We start from the raw sequence: 16,013 nt of genomic DNA, 5'->3' as shown, positions 1-16,013 counted from the left end.
TTCAGCTGTGTTAAGTCAGTTTGACTTAACAAGGGATCACTAACAATATAGGGAACACAGGAAAAATAAGTGGGTTAGGATGATGTTCACAGCCTCTTGTTAGTTTATTGGCTTTTGCAAAGCGTTCCAAGTGGAAGACAGAGCTACCACTGCTCTCACAAATAAAAAGCAAAATGATTCACAGTATTTCAATGTTTTCCTAGATAATATCTGCCTGAATATACCAAGCTTGTGCGGCTCTGAAGCAGCGGAACAACTTCCTGCACCTATTTTTGATCGTTGCCGGAAGGCAGCAGGCTACGCAAATATTTCTGTGCAGCTGCTGTATTTAAGGAGTAACGTTCCTCTGCGCAGAAGCACATTTTATAAATTCACCTCGGTAGCAATCTGAGAAAAGCGGAGTGGAGGAAAAGAATGTCAGTCCAATTAAAGTCCTTCTGAAAGAGTCAGCTCCTATAACCCACCATCTAGCCCTACACCAGCCAGCCATGGAAAGTAATCGGCATTCCACAGGCAGACTGGGGTAGACACAGCTCTGTGAATGATGTTGCTTTTGAAATTTCCAATTGCTCACTCACTTATTACTCATTGTAGGGAACGAGCCTGGTAAATGGTTTTTGTGCCTGGGCTATTAAATTGTCAGGAATGGTTTTAACATAAACAGGCAAGCAAAGAGAAAAGGCTCACAAGGCTGCTGGAGGCTGGAGGTTGCCACTCAAAACTACCGCCGTGTTGTAGTTTATTATCATTAGCTATTACCGCTAACAACAGCAATGATGGGAGTGGGTTTCTTGGTGTAGGGCTCCTGGGCTCAAAGAGACTAACACAACAGCAGTTCTAGCATCACCTACATGATGCCAGGTACCGCAGACAGGACGTGTTGTTTTCACCCCCCCTCATCTAAGAACACAAGACAGACCACACTGGGTCAGCCTATAGCCCTTCCAGCCTGGTGTCCCCCTGCCAGCAGCCAGCAGAGAGTGCTTAAGGACAAGAAAGTCCTTACATGATATACATATATAAATACCTAGATCACATACACGATACCTTCCTCGTCTCCTGGCTTTCCTTCGGCTCCATGGGCATTTTCTTATACCTGTTACACTCAGTGGAAAGGAACTTGCAAGTAATCGATGAAGGCTGGGGAGCAGCTCCTTCTGCATGTTTGAAACCTGCCATTTTCTAGCTTCACTTGCACAGTTCTTGTCGGGAGACGATCGCTCCTTAGTCACCCTTTCCATTTCATTCACGATTTTATCAGCTTCTGTCACATTTTCCTTCATTTTCTTCTCTTCCAGCCAGACCCTCTTCAAAACTTTGAACCACATTAATGCTTTTCTTCCACCCTTTTTCATCCTGCTTTATCTTTCCTGAGATCAGGGAGGAGCGGGAAAGAACTCCATGCGCAGTTCCAGACGCAGCATGCTGCAGATTTATGGAGGCCTACCGGTGCTTTGTTTTGTTTTCCGATTTCTTCCCTAGTAATTTCTAACAGCCTATTTAACTTTTAGACCAGTCTTGAGCACTGAGCTGACATTTTCATGAGACTATTTACTGCAGCACGAAGTCTTGTTCCTCTGTGGCCAGAGTCAGCTCAGAGTCCATCATCTTATACGTGATGTTTGGAACGTGCATCACTCCACACCGAATCCCATTTGTCACCTTAATACCCAATCCAGCTGTCTCAGAAGGTTCCTCTGCAGTTCTTCACCGCCAGCTTTCATCTCTACCATCCTAACTAACATCATCAGCAAATTCGAGACTATTCCTCTTCCCAGGCTGTTTATGAATATGCTGAATTGTGTAGCCCCCAGGACACATCTCATGGATACATCACAGCAGATCTCCTTCCACTGCACAAACTGGATGATTTATACCTGCTTGTATTTCCTGTCTTTTAACCCAGTTTTTGCCCATGCAGCATTCCCTCGTCCTACAGCTCTTTAGCCTCCTGAAGAGGCCTTCGTGAACAGCTTTGGTCTAAAGCCTCTCTGGACTCCTGCAATAACAGCATCGCCCCTTTCCACCCGCTCGCTAAGTCCTTCAGAGCACTGAGGTAGGTTTGCACAAGATTTCCTGGCACAAAAGCTGTGTTGACTTGTCCCTGGCATGTCACAGCTGTTCAGGCACTAGCTCTTAATTACATTTGGAAGTAATTTGTCTGACTTCTGATTTACCAATTTGTAGTTTTCTGATCCCCCTTGCAGCCTGTTACAAAATTAGCTACATCTGTCACTTTTCAGTTCTCAGGGCCTAAGGCTCCCCCCTCCTTTCTCCTGTCTTTCCATGTGCATTCTACATTAAATCTCCTTCTACAGACACTGTAGCACATCAGACATTTTTGGCAATATAATCCAAAATGGAATTGGAACTTAATTGATAATATCATCCTTGGTCAGGTCTTACACCCTCAGCCTGGTGGTGGGCGTGCCAGCACCCATTATACTCCAGAAGACGACCAGCACCTGACGCACAGGAATTGTAGCATGGATGGAGGTGGTTCAGACAGTCCCAACCGCATTAGCATTTCCAGAGTTGCCTGAAGGGTGAGAGGTGTTGCTAGTCCCGGCTCGCCACCCTCACGAATCCACTGCTGTCCCACTGCTAAGGAATGTCAGTGAGCGCAGACCTCGACACAGGGCTAATGTTTTCCTTAAAGGAGAAATACCCCAACCAACTGCCTACATCTGCATGTTCGGAGTGATATTTAATTCTGACCACTGATAAAATACAACCAGCATCCGTTATTGTACAGCCTCCCACGCCATAAAATACTGCAACACTATCGACAAACTCAGCTGGTAAATGACCGGGCAGTGATTTAGTAACTAATCTAATGTGTTTCCTGGTACCGCTCATATTATAGCAGTAAATTCAAAATTAATTTAATTGGGCTCAAACTCCTGTTTCCCAACATAGAAAGAAGAGGCAAATCAAGTCAGTGCTTGCTGATGTTAAGTGACTTTGACTTGAAAAGGTATCACTAACATTCAAAAATGAAAATGAAGAAGATAACTGGGTTAGAAAGACATTTGCAAGCTGCTTGCTCTCTATTGACTTTAAACAAGAAGATAAGCCTGTTTCCTCCAACCTCGTTACCCTGAAGAATGAGTGAACTGTCAGGAAATCCTTATGGCTTGTGTAAATCCAATACACTGTACAGACAGGACACAGCGGTATCTCGATGTTTTAACTGACCCAATCTATTTTGTCTGCAGAACCATATCTAGCGCAGGAAACAAATCCCTCCTCTGCTGATGTATTTAATTCAGATAACCTGAGAGAAATTCAATACAGCCAATGAGCATGGGATGCCAAAGGGATAAGGTTGTCCACTCAGATATTATTTGACCCCCAGGTTTTGGCTGTCTCCTCCCAATCTGAGCAGTCCTCTGACACATCCACTAAACTAAATGGAATGATCTTTGAAGTAGGAGTTATCTTTTTGGGAGGCAGTAGAGGCTGCTTCTTTTAGAAAGGTAATGGGCTAGCAGCAAAGGAAAACCTCATAGTGATGGAGAGAAAGGTCTTGTAGCAAAAACCTGAAGCTGGCTGCAATGAAAAAAGTACCTAGCCAATATTAATATTTATATAACTATTTATATTTATATTATGAGTGGCTTCTCACATATGTAAACAAACCTTCAGCTAATGCGTGGTATCTTGAGAAATCTGAGCAATGTTAACAAATTTATTTTGAGTTTAGCTTATTAACTAGCACTTAAAGGGATTTCTGTTGTTAGGAAGATGACAGTCACGGTTACTCTGTTGGACAAACCATGAGAAAGCTTGTTCTCTAGCAGTGAACCAAGCACATTCTTAACTAAAGCCCTGCCTGAACTTTAGCAACTCAAATGCAAGTCAAGCAGAAACTCCCCACATTTCTGAAGACTCCGAGGTTTAAGCTAAGATAGAAGCAGAGAAGGGAGAGTTTTGTTTTACACCAAGTAGTGTTAAACGTGCCAAACCAACTCTGCTGTTAAAAACCTGCAGACAGGAGGTGAGCAGCAATTCTCGGATGGTGTCTTACATCAGGCTCCCCGCAGTCACACTCCTCTCCATCTTCCACATAGCCATTCCCACACTTCTGTCCGCCAAAGGACTCCTTCACTTCAGGCAAGTTGAACAGACACATTCCCACTCCTTTTTCCAGGCTGTTTTCCAGGTCCTTTCTACTGCAGCTACTGAATACCATCGGAAAGGGATAGCTAGAATTAAAACACACGGAGACATAAGGAAAGGTGGTATTACTGGATGGAAACATCTCTCTCCTGTCATGCTGGTGACCTTTTAGCACATCTGTGCACTAATAAGAAGTCTGTGTTCATTTTTTTAAAAGCCTTTAACGTGGGATTGAGATAAAACAATTCACTGTAAAATTGAGCCAAAAATATTTATCAGAATTTCTGACTATGAGGAAGAGAATTTCCACCTTTTCCACTTAAATTTGTATCTGCTGTTAAGAATTGGAAGTGTTCACATCTGAAGTTCCTTCTCCCTCTTTTGCATATGTAGTTGTAATGCAAATTTTGATCATGAGCCTAAAGAAATGCTGGCCTTGCAAGGAGGATTCCTGCATTTACAGGACTGCAAAACATCCTAATCCTTCTTGGAAAATTCATCCTCAAATGGCAAATTCATTCATCTTGCTGTGCAGTGTGGCAAACTTCCTGCTCTTTTCAGGGAAAAAAAAAAAGGAAAAGAAAAAGATAAAAACACCGAGTTAGTTGGTAAGAGTCTACTTCTGCAATTCATCAAAGCTGAGCTTGGGAACTGCATGATTAAAGCATATACAGTTCTTATTTTAAATCCGGATGACTGTAAAGACACTACTGAAAATACTCAGATTTTGAATTCACACTGCTGAGAGCAGGATTTGGCCCTGCTGTACGAACACATAGTGGCTTTGATTTCTTTTGCAAAACACACGAACAATGTCAGCAAAACGATCCAGTGTAGTACAGGTATCACCAGATAATCTGTGTTTTTCTGTTCGAGGACATAATTCCAGTTTTACTAAGGAAAGCGTGCACTTTGACCCACAGATTCGAGACAAAGTGACACCTGGATCTGGCCATCGCTCGTGTCCTAAAGTTTGCTGTGCCCTCTCTGCACCGAGATGTGCACACGCTTACGCTGAATCTGTATGACAAGTAAGTTGCCACCAGCATCTCCCCTAAGACTTGGTACCTTCATCACTGCTGCTCCATGGTCCAGCAGTAATCTAACGTTATGGCAGCACAGGGAGTAAACCTGGTAATGGCTGGGCTTTAGTCGCTAAATGCTTTGGTATTAGGACATAATCTTTACAGACAAGCAAGATAATAGATGGAAGTTCTGCACTGCTGAACTTCAGACTGCGATTAATCTACTGTTGTTTCTAATACCCTGAAATGAGAAGCTTCCTTTGTGACTGATGATGCCTACAGGTATCAGAAAGGGATCATTTCTATTAAAAAAAAAAAGAAATGTTTGACAATTATAAATGCAATAGAGCTTCCTATACTGGGATAAGGAGGTTAATTAGTATCTTCAAGAAAGGTTATGAGAACTTCACAGACAGAATTTATTTGGTGCCTTTTAAAAAATTACCTCTTTTACAGATTCTTTTGCAATAAAACAGCCAGCTCATTGGAAAAGAACATAAACATGACTCTGAAGAAGAAAACAGTTTTGTGATTCACTGACATATGACTTCAGAAAGTTAATAGGCATCTCTGCTTAAAAAGCTGATTTCTGGAAAATTACTGATGTTTAGGCAACATGACAGAGTCTAAGACAAATGAAGGAATTTCAGAATAGCATGAGGTAGGAGTCAGGCTGCTAGCTGCAGTTCTGGGCCCCAAGGGAAAACAGGGAAGGTACTCGGAGTAATGGAACAGAAAATAAAGGCACTTGGGAAGCCTCCTACTGACCGTCTGACATTGAGCAATTGGAGATGTTCTTAACAGGACACCACAAACTCCTGTCCTATTCTTAGTTTGACTGAAAAAAAACCTGCACAAAAATCTGTGTACGTGAGTATGAACAAACGGATGGATGTACACTACTATCAAACACTGCAAAAAACTCATAAAAACCCAGATACGTCTGACTGATCAATCCCGTACAAAACATATGAGTGCTTGATCAGACATGATCCTCGTATCAAAGTATGAATAAATGAATATTGCATCATCTAGGCAAGATCCTTCACTTCAGTGACACAGATTTACTTTGATATACACTGAGATGAGACGCGGAGACGTACAAACCTCACACAGACTGAACTCATTCAGAAACACAGATAATGCATTTTTCCCTGTGCCATATGTCTCAGCCACACACAGGTCATGAGAATAGCTCACCGGTCAAAACTGTCGATATTTTAGGCCTGTTCCCCTATATCCATGAATGCTCAGGCTTATTTGCATGAATGTGAGAGATGTCTGTCCATCACTGGGAGAACAGAACCCTTACTCTGTACCAGAGGTGAAATAATGTCATTGTTAATGAATGAGGTTTCTGTTTGCCCCCAAAGGAACTTCAAGCTGTTTCCTATTTTGAACTAAGGGATCCATTCATCTTCTGGCTTTTCCTATTCTTGATGCTGATTTCCTCAGCTGACATCAGCACAGCACATGTTATTTGATGAAATATTCTGAAAATACTTTTTCTTTATCAAGTAAGCCCAGAATAAAGCAGTACAAACCCAGAGATGAACCCAAGAAGTGGAAAGAGAGAACAACTGAAGGGTAACCACACCATGCAAGAAAAGATTCTACATCAATTGATGCCAGTCGGTATTGCATTGGAAACACAACTGATCTTTCATACTACGATATTCTAACACACAACCATTCTTCGTTGGCGGGGTAGGGGTGGGGGTGGTGGGGAATCCTATGTAACAGCCACAGAATCTGTTCATTGTGATTTTAGGCTACATTTTGCCTGTCTCTGCAATTTTAAAGCTGCTTCACCAGAAGCATGAAATCCTTGGCAGAATGGAAGGGAAGGTATAGATATCAGATGTCGGTAGCGTTAGGCACGATGTCTAAGTAAGCGAATCTGGGGCTTGAGAAAAATGATGGAGTAACGGTCACATGAAATAAACTCACCCTCTGAACAAATGCAGCAAACTTCCTCGCACTGCCGTGTGAAGAGGCTTCAGATCTCACCTGGAAGGACTACCCTTGGGTGGGAAAGGGTAACGGGGTCTCCGTGGTGAAGCCAGTACCTGTCTCCAAGATTTCAGTAACATGCTAATCAGGGATATTTGTGCTTTCTGAGGTAGCATAGACACTTATCCTACTGGAAAAACCCTCAGCTACCAGCTCATATAGGCCATTGGAGAACCTTCCAGAGGTAAAAACCTCATTAGCAATCAGTATATTCCATTATCCTGCATTCAAGACATTTTCTTTTACAGATCTGTATTTTTCTGCAGTTAGGAAGAGAGAGGAAACTTTAGTCCAACCTGATTCATATTCTGAGATGCTGAATAGCCCACACATTTTCTACACTGTGTGAATCTGTAGATTTAATACACAATGGATCATTTTGTCAAACCATTCTGGCTGCGTGTACGGCTCCACAGAACTCAAATTGTGCCCAGCACTACATCAGTCTCTTCAGTGGGTTTACAGCAAGGAAAATAATTTCAGTCTTTCTACCCGTCTTGTATCCACAGCATTCCTCAGTGTCTCCTAGGTGCTTGAAAGATGTGCGTAATCTCAAGCAACGAATATCCTAGTTCCCAGCAAAAAGAGCTTTGACTGCTCCTGCGAACGAGACCTTCATAGTAGCAAGAGGATGCCTGGTAATTGATTCCTTTGGAAACAGAGTCTGGTCTTGTCTCATTCATTTATATTTCAAGCACTCAAGCCATTCAAATGCCAGTTCCTTTACGCAGTTTTGCATTTAGCCTGTATTAGATGGCTCCTTTCATTAAGTAAGTGAAGTGGCATCATCACTGTGTCAAGTCCCTTTTAAGGATAAAGGCCTTTTATACTAGCACTGTGTTGCCCAGCATAGGCTTTTTTTGCATGAACTATAAAAGTTCATCTCCATCATCTCCATCTCAGAGGTATTTCCCCTCCTAATGGGCTGAATAACAAGAGAGTACAAGCACAGAAACACAGTCACTGCCCCAGAAAATTATAGTCTTAAGAGATCAGACAGCCAAAGCATTCAGGAGTAACGGAGTGACCCCTGATTCATGCGGGGTGACACAGCAGATCAGCTACAGACCCAGCACCGGCACCACCGCGGAGGCTGCTCTGCCCTGTTCACTGCTGCTGTCTTCCCTGCTGCTCCGTCTGGAAAATGCTGGGAGAGGCACTGACATGGGCTGCAGGAGATCCTTGCTCCATTCCAAACCCTACCCCTGCATTGCAGCAATACCTTGGGAAAACTATCTGAAGTGAAACTACCTCAGTTCTTCCAAGCCATTTCTCTCTACATCTTTACACATCTAAATATTCAGCACTTAGGATCTACCTCCTCCATGTCCCTGCACCAAAACCCACAACATATTTTGTTGTTTCTCAAGAAGCATCACTGAAATGGTAACACCATCAATGATTCTGGCAATTCTCTATTCATTGCACAGGAGGATAAACTGCAGGCTCACAATATCTTGAAAACTAACACTTTGATTTTTATGCTTATTTCTACTCAATCTCAGGATATTTTCCTATTCAAGAACTGTAGGACTTTTAGTAAGTAACCACCTTGTTCTCTCCAAAATGTTGGCATATATACACACATACATGATATGTATATATAAATTATATGACTGTTTATAGGGTTCATTTATTCCAGTTCATATAGCAACCTGATTATTTAGCATTATGACAATGTTTATACAGAGCCTTTTACCAAAAGGCCCTGAAGTGTTTTACAATTATTCACTCAATTAAAATGCACAACAGCCCCAAAGAGCTCTATTAAGTACCACCAGGCCTTCTTCCCTGAGGTAATATGATAATTCGAGATTATATTAATTTTAAAAGGGCATTTTGATTTTCCAGAGCATACTTATCGAAACAACTGTTGACTAGCTAATTTCCAAAGATGCAGCAAACTGGGACCAGGCTCTGTCCAGAATGCTTGAAAAACCAAGCCTGAGAGGCCATGTCTGGAACTAGTTAAGGCATCGGCTGTGCTTGTTAGGAACACGAAGGTGCTCAAAGACAAGAGGGGTGCTGGGTCCCAGCCCTCCAAGTCTGAAATTTTGCTAGTTATGCACCAGAATTTCCAACGCTTGCTGTGATGACAACTTGTCTGAACTGAACACTGTAGTGTCTCTGTGTCTGTCTCAATCCAGGACCCTTTGAGACTCACAAATACGGATACTTACTGTCCTTGGCCTCCAAAATTCTTGATTTTTGGCAGCACAGTGGCTCACAACTGGAGAGAAGGAGATCAACTCAGATTTTTCTGTTGGGGGCATAAGATGGGAATTTGCACTCCCTCTTGCTCAGACTCTACAGGATGACTTACCCACAAATGTGTAGGTTTCCTGCTGCATATCCCTGTGTTCCTATGCATATGCATAGGAACATAAAAATAAGTTGTTTTTTTTTTAAACTTAAAAAAAAACAGAGATAGGGTTGCTTTTGTTCATTCAGGTATAAGTGATTTTTCCAATGAAAAAAATGTCAGCAGTAGGGAGAGTAATAGTAGAAAATAAACTAGAAGGTAGAAGCTCAAGCAACACGGATGTTTCTAGACACAGTGAGGTGTTGATTTCAAGGAACTATGACAATTTTCCAGCCTCCTCCAACTCCTGATCAAATTGATGATTCTTTCTCACTAAAAAGCATCCCCTTTGGTTTTAACCTTCTAGACATTACTATTGTTCTCCATCTCTTGAAAACAACTTTTTATGGTCTCCTAAGAGATGTGAGCCTACTAGAAAAAAACTGAATTTGCTATTAGATGACATTTTCTGACACTTCAGCTATTCTGTACAGCATGTATGTTAATGAATTAGTAAGCATAAAGGACCTGATAGAATTAGGTATTAAGCAGGAGATGAAATCCAGTTTTCTTTGATATTGAAATAGGTGTTCAAATACTACAGATCCCTTCGTGTATCAAGTTCTGTCATGACACGTTATTCAATACACCTCATGTTTTAAGAGCAATTGTTTAAAATTAGACAAGTGCCATAATATGGAAAGGCTTTTAAATCTATTATTTAAACAATGTCTTCATTTGTAAGTACTTTTGAGGGAAGAAGACACAAATGCAGGTTTGAGGTAGATCCCACGAGCACAATAAAGGAGAGACCCTAAAGGTAGCTGCACATGCTCTCAGACCCAAAGCTTTTGAAAGCAGCAAATGACCAGGGCGATTGGGAAGAGGGGGTAAAACTGGAGGACTTTTGGGGGTCCTGCAAGATGTGCAGGCCCTTGTAAGCATCCTGCAGGAAAACAAAAGCCCTAAACAATGCTTGAGGGAAAGACACTGAAGGAATTTGAAAGGCATGATAGGGCTTTGTACGAGACACCAGCCCCAGAAATGATGTGGCACACCTTTTTCGGCACTGTTGGAAGGGTTTAGCTAAAAATGTAGAATGGTTTTCTATCTATCTATCTATCTATCTATCTATCTATCTATCTATCTATCTATCTATCTATCTATCTATCTATCTATCTCCCAAGTATTGAAATGGGAAGTTTGCTTCAAAAGGCAGATGTCTGACAACTCATACTTATTTTTCTAGCCTATTTTTCACTCTCTTGCTCCTCTTTTATAGTTTTAAACCCTAGAGCATCAATAAAGTAGAGCATGGAATTGGGCCATGTAGTTATACGTGACATCAAAGCTCTTGCTGTCTGAGTTCATGGTCAGTGATTTAAAAACAAACCTAGCTTTCTCCTACAGCTTTTGTCGTGTTCACCACATGGCAGTTTTTATACTTCCAATAAGTAACTGTGAATATATCACACTCGTGGTTAATTTAATTGATGTGTAGTGGCAATGGCTTGTTGTGCTACAATGAAATTTCCAGGGTTATTGAAAAGAAAGTCTTCCCAAGCAAATGTTTAAACTTCTCACACAAATGCTTTAGTTTCATTTTGATTTGGCCCTGGGGATAGCGCAGATTCCCGGAATGCATTCAAGTAATCTCACTTCAGGTGTCTAGATTGGATGGCCATAGCCCCAGCTGAGACTTGACCTCTCCCATTACATTGAAGGTGAAAATTTAACTACCTGAAATATTCAAAAAGGCAGATTTATAATACGGAGTGTGGGGCTTCAGGTCAGCAAGCAGCAATGAAACAAACGGCTGGATGGCTCAGAAAAATACTTTCTGCAAAGGAACAACATTTAATGGCTTTATACTGTATACACTGTCATGGCTTGATATTTCTGCCGTCACAAAACTGCCAAATAAAACATTATTAGCAGTTACTTTTACTTTGACAAATGTAAGGTCAGAGAAGTTTTTTTCTGGTTGAGAGGCCTATGGTGACTCTCTGTGTTCTGGGGATGAAGCAATACTCAACCAATTCATCAATCCTAACAGTGTTCTGACTGTACGCTGGAGTTATCTGCATTGCAAAAGCTCTATGGGAATAGAACTCAGACAACTGCTCTTCCCGTTGGAAACTAGACAGCTAAGGAAAGTAGCTATAATCGGTTTGAATTTGCCTCTGGCTCATCTTTTGCTCTGTTTCCTTTTAGACTGCTACCTCATTAATAAAAATTTGCTGGATTGCTGAGAGTTCAGGTTTCACAATCTACTACTTAGAATTTGAGGTTAATCCAATGCTGACTATAGTAAAAGTAAAAAAAGCAACACATAGCAGAGGGAGGGATGAAAAGGCTGGGCTAGCTCTGGTCCCAGGCTGAAGACAAGCAGGGCAGCAGGCATGCTGTGCCTGCCCACAGCTGCCGGTGATGAAGGAAATGGTAGATAAGAAGCACAACCAGAATGCCCCGTGTTTAAATTAGTCACACAAAACCACAACATCCTCAGCACGGGACAAGCCAATGAAGACCAACGGTCCATCCCATTGCTGAAAATACCTCGCTGCGGATCAGCTTCCCGCTGGTTTCTGGTTCGGTAAAAGGCACGGTTTCACCTGGCCTGAAATGCCAGGGCAGCACTGCACCGTGATGATGCTTCATTCAGTTCTCTACATGATTTTACAATCAACTTTTGTTTCAGGCACTTACAGTCTGATTTGCTCCCTTGAAAAACCTTGGAATTGCTTTTTAAATGGGTCAGCAGCACACCGGAAAAAAAATAATATCTGATTTTGGGAACTTGGTTTTGAGAGGATCAGTTTATAGAGAGCGTGTTTGGGTGAGGGAGAAGAACAAAATAATTTTTGAAAGACCAAAGCAGACCAAGCAAAAGGGAACATCAAACCCAAGTTGTAATACAGAAAAATCAACCCATGATATTCATTTACAGACATTTCCCCCTTTCATCAGCACTAGCTCCTGTCCTGCATGTGTGTATCCTAAACACAACTCATGATACACTGCACCCTAAAGAACGAAAGCAGCATGTGTGGTCATTGTCCCAGCTGATGTGATCATGGTGACCACCCTGACTGAAAGACCTGCCATACTGTGAGTACTTGGCACCATCGATGGATTTGGGTGAGGACGAGGATGAGGTGAGCAGATCAAATGACAGCAAGTTGAGGGAAGAGGACTCCGAGGAGGGCTAAACCCCACGAGGAGGGACCCAGGCCAGGGAGAAGATACACGGGAAGCAGCCCCCCGGATAAAGCACGTGGAGCACCTGCCCACTGGAAAGAACAGTAGCAGAAGCACTAAGAGAATGAAGCGCATGGAAATTCCAGTCAGCAAGACATGGGTGCTAAAGAAAAACATCTGAGCCCTGCAAAAAGCTGGAAATAATATATACCTGGGAGACAGCTCATATTGATTTCACTTAGCATCTGTACTACCTGGTCTCTTAATAAATCAGGACTTCAAGACAGGAGTATCTGACTTGCAAGCACCATGGCTCCTTTTATTTCTTTTCTTTTAGAAGATCCAAAGGAAAGATAAGTGAGGCATAACAGTGCTAGAAATCCGATTGCATTCCCCCCCCATTTCCACCTTCCCTTCTTGTGCTGCAAGATAAGCACTGAGAAAAAAGCAGTTTATCCCATATCACTGAAATCAGCTGAGACAAATGGAAGTGGAATTCTTTCAAAAAAAATTTCATAAATATCAAATAACAATGAATCACTTTTTTCTAGCTTCCCTTTTCTCTTCCACAGAGCTTGAACACAGAAAATAAACAGCTTAGTAACAACATTGTATGTAATCATTATTTCAAGCCATGAGAAAAGAATGGATCTAGCCATGATCTGAGAATTAGGGAACCTCAAGTGAGCAAATCAAAACTTTCAGACACAGGAATGAAAGGCTTCTGAGCAATCTAAAGGAATCCATAGGTACCCTGATGAAATCCTGGCCTTTCTGAAGTCTATAGAAGCTCTCCTACCAGCTTTGAGGGAACCTAGATTTCACACCTAGTGCTGGTCGGGTGCCGGGAGAACATAATGACAAAGACGAACACAATTTCCATGCTATGGTAGAAGCAGCCAGAAAGGCTTGCTAGGACACCGAAGTTATCTCACCTTTTTATTTTCAGTGACTTTACAGTAAAATAGGCGGTTGCTTATCTTCATGTCACTACTGGGGCTGTGCCATTCAGGTTTAAAAGGCTGAAGTGGAGCCTACCTGCATTTCTGCCACAGGAATCCTGCAGGAAATGCATCCAGGACTTTGTAACAGGCTCTGACATTAGAAAAGAAAAAAGAATGACTTTGCAGGAAGCAGTTGTTGGGGTAAAACGGACATCTTTCCTCTCTGAATTTTAAACATTTTCTGCATCTATCCCAGGCACAAAAGGCTGTGATTCCCATGACAACTGTGACAAACGCAGCTGTAGGCATCATTTAATTACAGTGAATCAGCCTTCCAAGTCAACATCGATTCCTTAAGCTGCTTCGGGGCATACAACACGTTTAAAAAGGAGCATTCATGTGACCTTAAGCATATGCCCTTTAAGGTATGTTTCCATTTATACTCTGGGAATTTGGAATCCATTACACCAATTAAAACTGGACATTGTGTGCTTAATTCTCCATGCTCTGCATTACAGATTTATCCCTGCTGGTTGAAAAGTTTTGGGTTTTTTTTGATGAAACAGAAAGCTAAGATGAAGGGAAATGTCCTTATATGATTTGTTCTCATGGGTCATGGCAATAGCAGTACTGCAGGAGAAAAATGTCCCTTACAGAGCTATATTTTCTATGGATATTACACTGACAAGACAAAACACAGCTGAGCTCTCACATACCAGCATCCAAGCCAGTAAAACTGTACCCATTCTGGATACATCACATAGTAGAAACCATGATGTGTCCTTAAGTATCTGCTACAAATAATCACACCAGAAGTAAAATGTGTTTTCATTTGAGAAGTAACCTCTCTCCTTGTCAGCTTCACTTACAGAAAATGCATGCTGTAAATCTGTATGAGTTCTCCCCTAGAATACAGCAGAAAAGCCAAATATTTTCACTTCTAGCAGCACATCTACTGAAATGTGAAAGACTAAACTGAAATAAAAAGCAGTATATTTTTTTTAAAGACCTGCCCCGTAGCTCTGTGTGCTAATTGTTAACAGGGACCCGCTCCTATAAAGGACTGGGAAACATGCAATGTATTTCAACCAATGCGACTAACACTTCAACGCAGCTCTTACTTACCACAACAATTAAATATATCTGTAATGTATGGAAATTATTAACAAAAAGGAATGCCAAATGCACTGCAGACATGAGGCTACTTGGAGTTAAGTTAAAGACCGACATAAATCTATTCTGCAATCTCGTGGCTGTTTCCTACTAAAGGAAGGACCAGAATGCAATGTGCTAAATTACTAGGGCATAGGGATATGTTGCTTAAGTTTTTTTTTTCAAAAAGCAGTTGCACTGCTGGCACAACAGACCTACCTCTGTCACAAGTAATTTATTACATCAGTATATCAACTTTATTAAAAAAAGAAAAAGACAACAAAGAAGTCTGTCTTTGTGCCGAGCTCCGCTCAGACTGGTTTGGAAACATAAACAGCTTCAGAGCTTAATTAGAAACTGTTTACATCTTAAAGATAATTTCATTTTCTTCAAATTGTAACAGAGGTAATTCCAGATAGTTCTGCTGACTCCACAGTTTAATGTCTCTAAGCTGCCAGACCAAAGAATGCAAAGTGAGGTCTGCACAGCTGAACATAAACTGAGAGGGGCCAGGAAATACTGTGCTAACTAATAACGGTTTGATTATCTAATGTGTAACAGCTCTGCAGCTACAAGATGTTGTGAGATGTCTAGAAAGAAGGGAAGAGAACCAGTCAGTAAATTACAGTGTCCTTTCCCACACTGTAATTCTGATTTCTTTCCCATTCCTAGCATGACCTTTTGCCTTTTTTAGCTTTTTTAAAAAACTGTATTTTTTTTTTAACCTTGTGACGTGTTGGAATAAGTGGTTTTCACTTCAAGTTGATTTGGTACCAAAGCCAAGATGCTGTTTTCATGGCATACCTGGCTGTCTCCTGAAGCTAGTGTGCTGGAAATCTCTGGAGGCTGTATGTTTTCATAGCCCCGTTCTACAGACTCCAGTTCCGAGTGTGAGTATCCAAAATCAAGATGACCTTACATCCTGCTTCCTTGAGATCATTTTTCAAAAGAAATGTTATTGAAACCAATACTTAATGAATGACACATACGATTAATACTTTCCTAACTGGTCCTTAATAATTTTAACTATGTTTAATTTATTTGATTACATGTTTATAATATAGTTAATTTATTTTTTTTTTTGTATGGCAGCTCAAAACCAAAAATTGAACAGAAGCAGATAACAAAATAACAAGGCTGCCCATAAAACCCTTTGAGAGCCAGCCCTACCGAGCTAAATAGTTCTCCAGGAGATATCAGCCACCCATCTATCATGCAAATATGTACTTATGTATCAAAAAAATCAGCATTACT

The 16,013-nt window shown here is 41.3% G+C and overlaps 1 protein-coding gene across 1 annotated transcript in view; it reads right to left on the bottom strand.

Moving 5' to 3' along the window:
• Positions 1-16,013, bottom strand: part of ADAM12 (ADAM metallopeptidase domain 12) — a 187,156-nt gene that overhangs the window by 29,729 nt on the left and 141,414 nt on the right. The window contains exon 12 of the mRNA XM_055818570.1: positions 4,031-4,208. Within this exon, the coding sequence (XP_055674545.1) occupies positions 4,031-4,208 (178 nt within the window). The remainder of the gene's footprint in view (positions 1-4,030; positions 4,209-16,013) is intronic.

The sequence above is a fragment of the Falco peregrinus genome, chromosome 1, assembly GCF_023634155.1.
Source record: "Falco peregrinus isolate bFalPer1 chromosome 1, bFalPer1.pri, whole genome shotgun sequence".
Taxonomy (NCBI): Eukaryota; Metazoa; Chordata; class Aves; order Falconiformes; family Falconidae; genus Falco; species Falco peregrinus.
The sequence above is the reverse complement of the archived record's forward strand: the minus strand, read 5'-3'. Positions and strand labels throughout refer to the sequence as shown.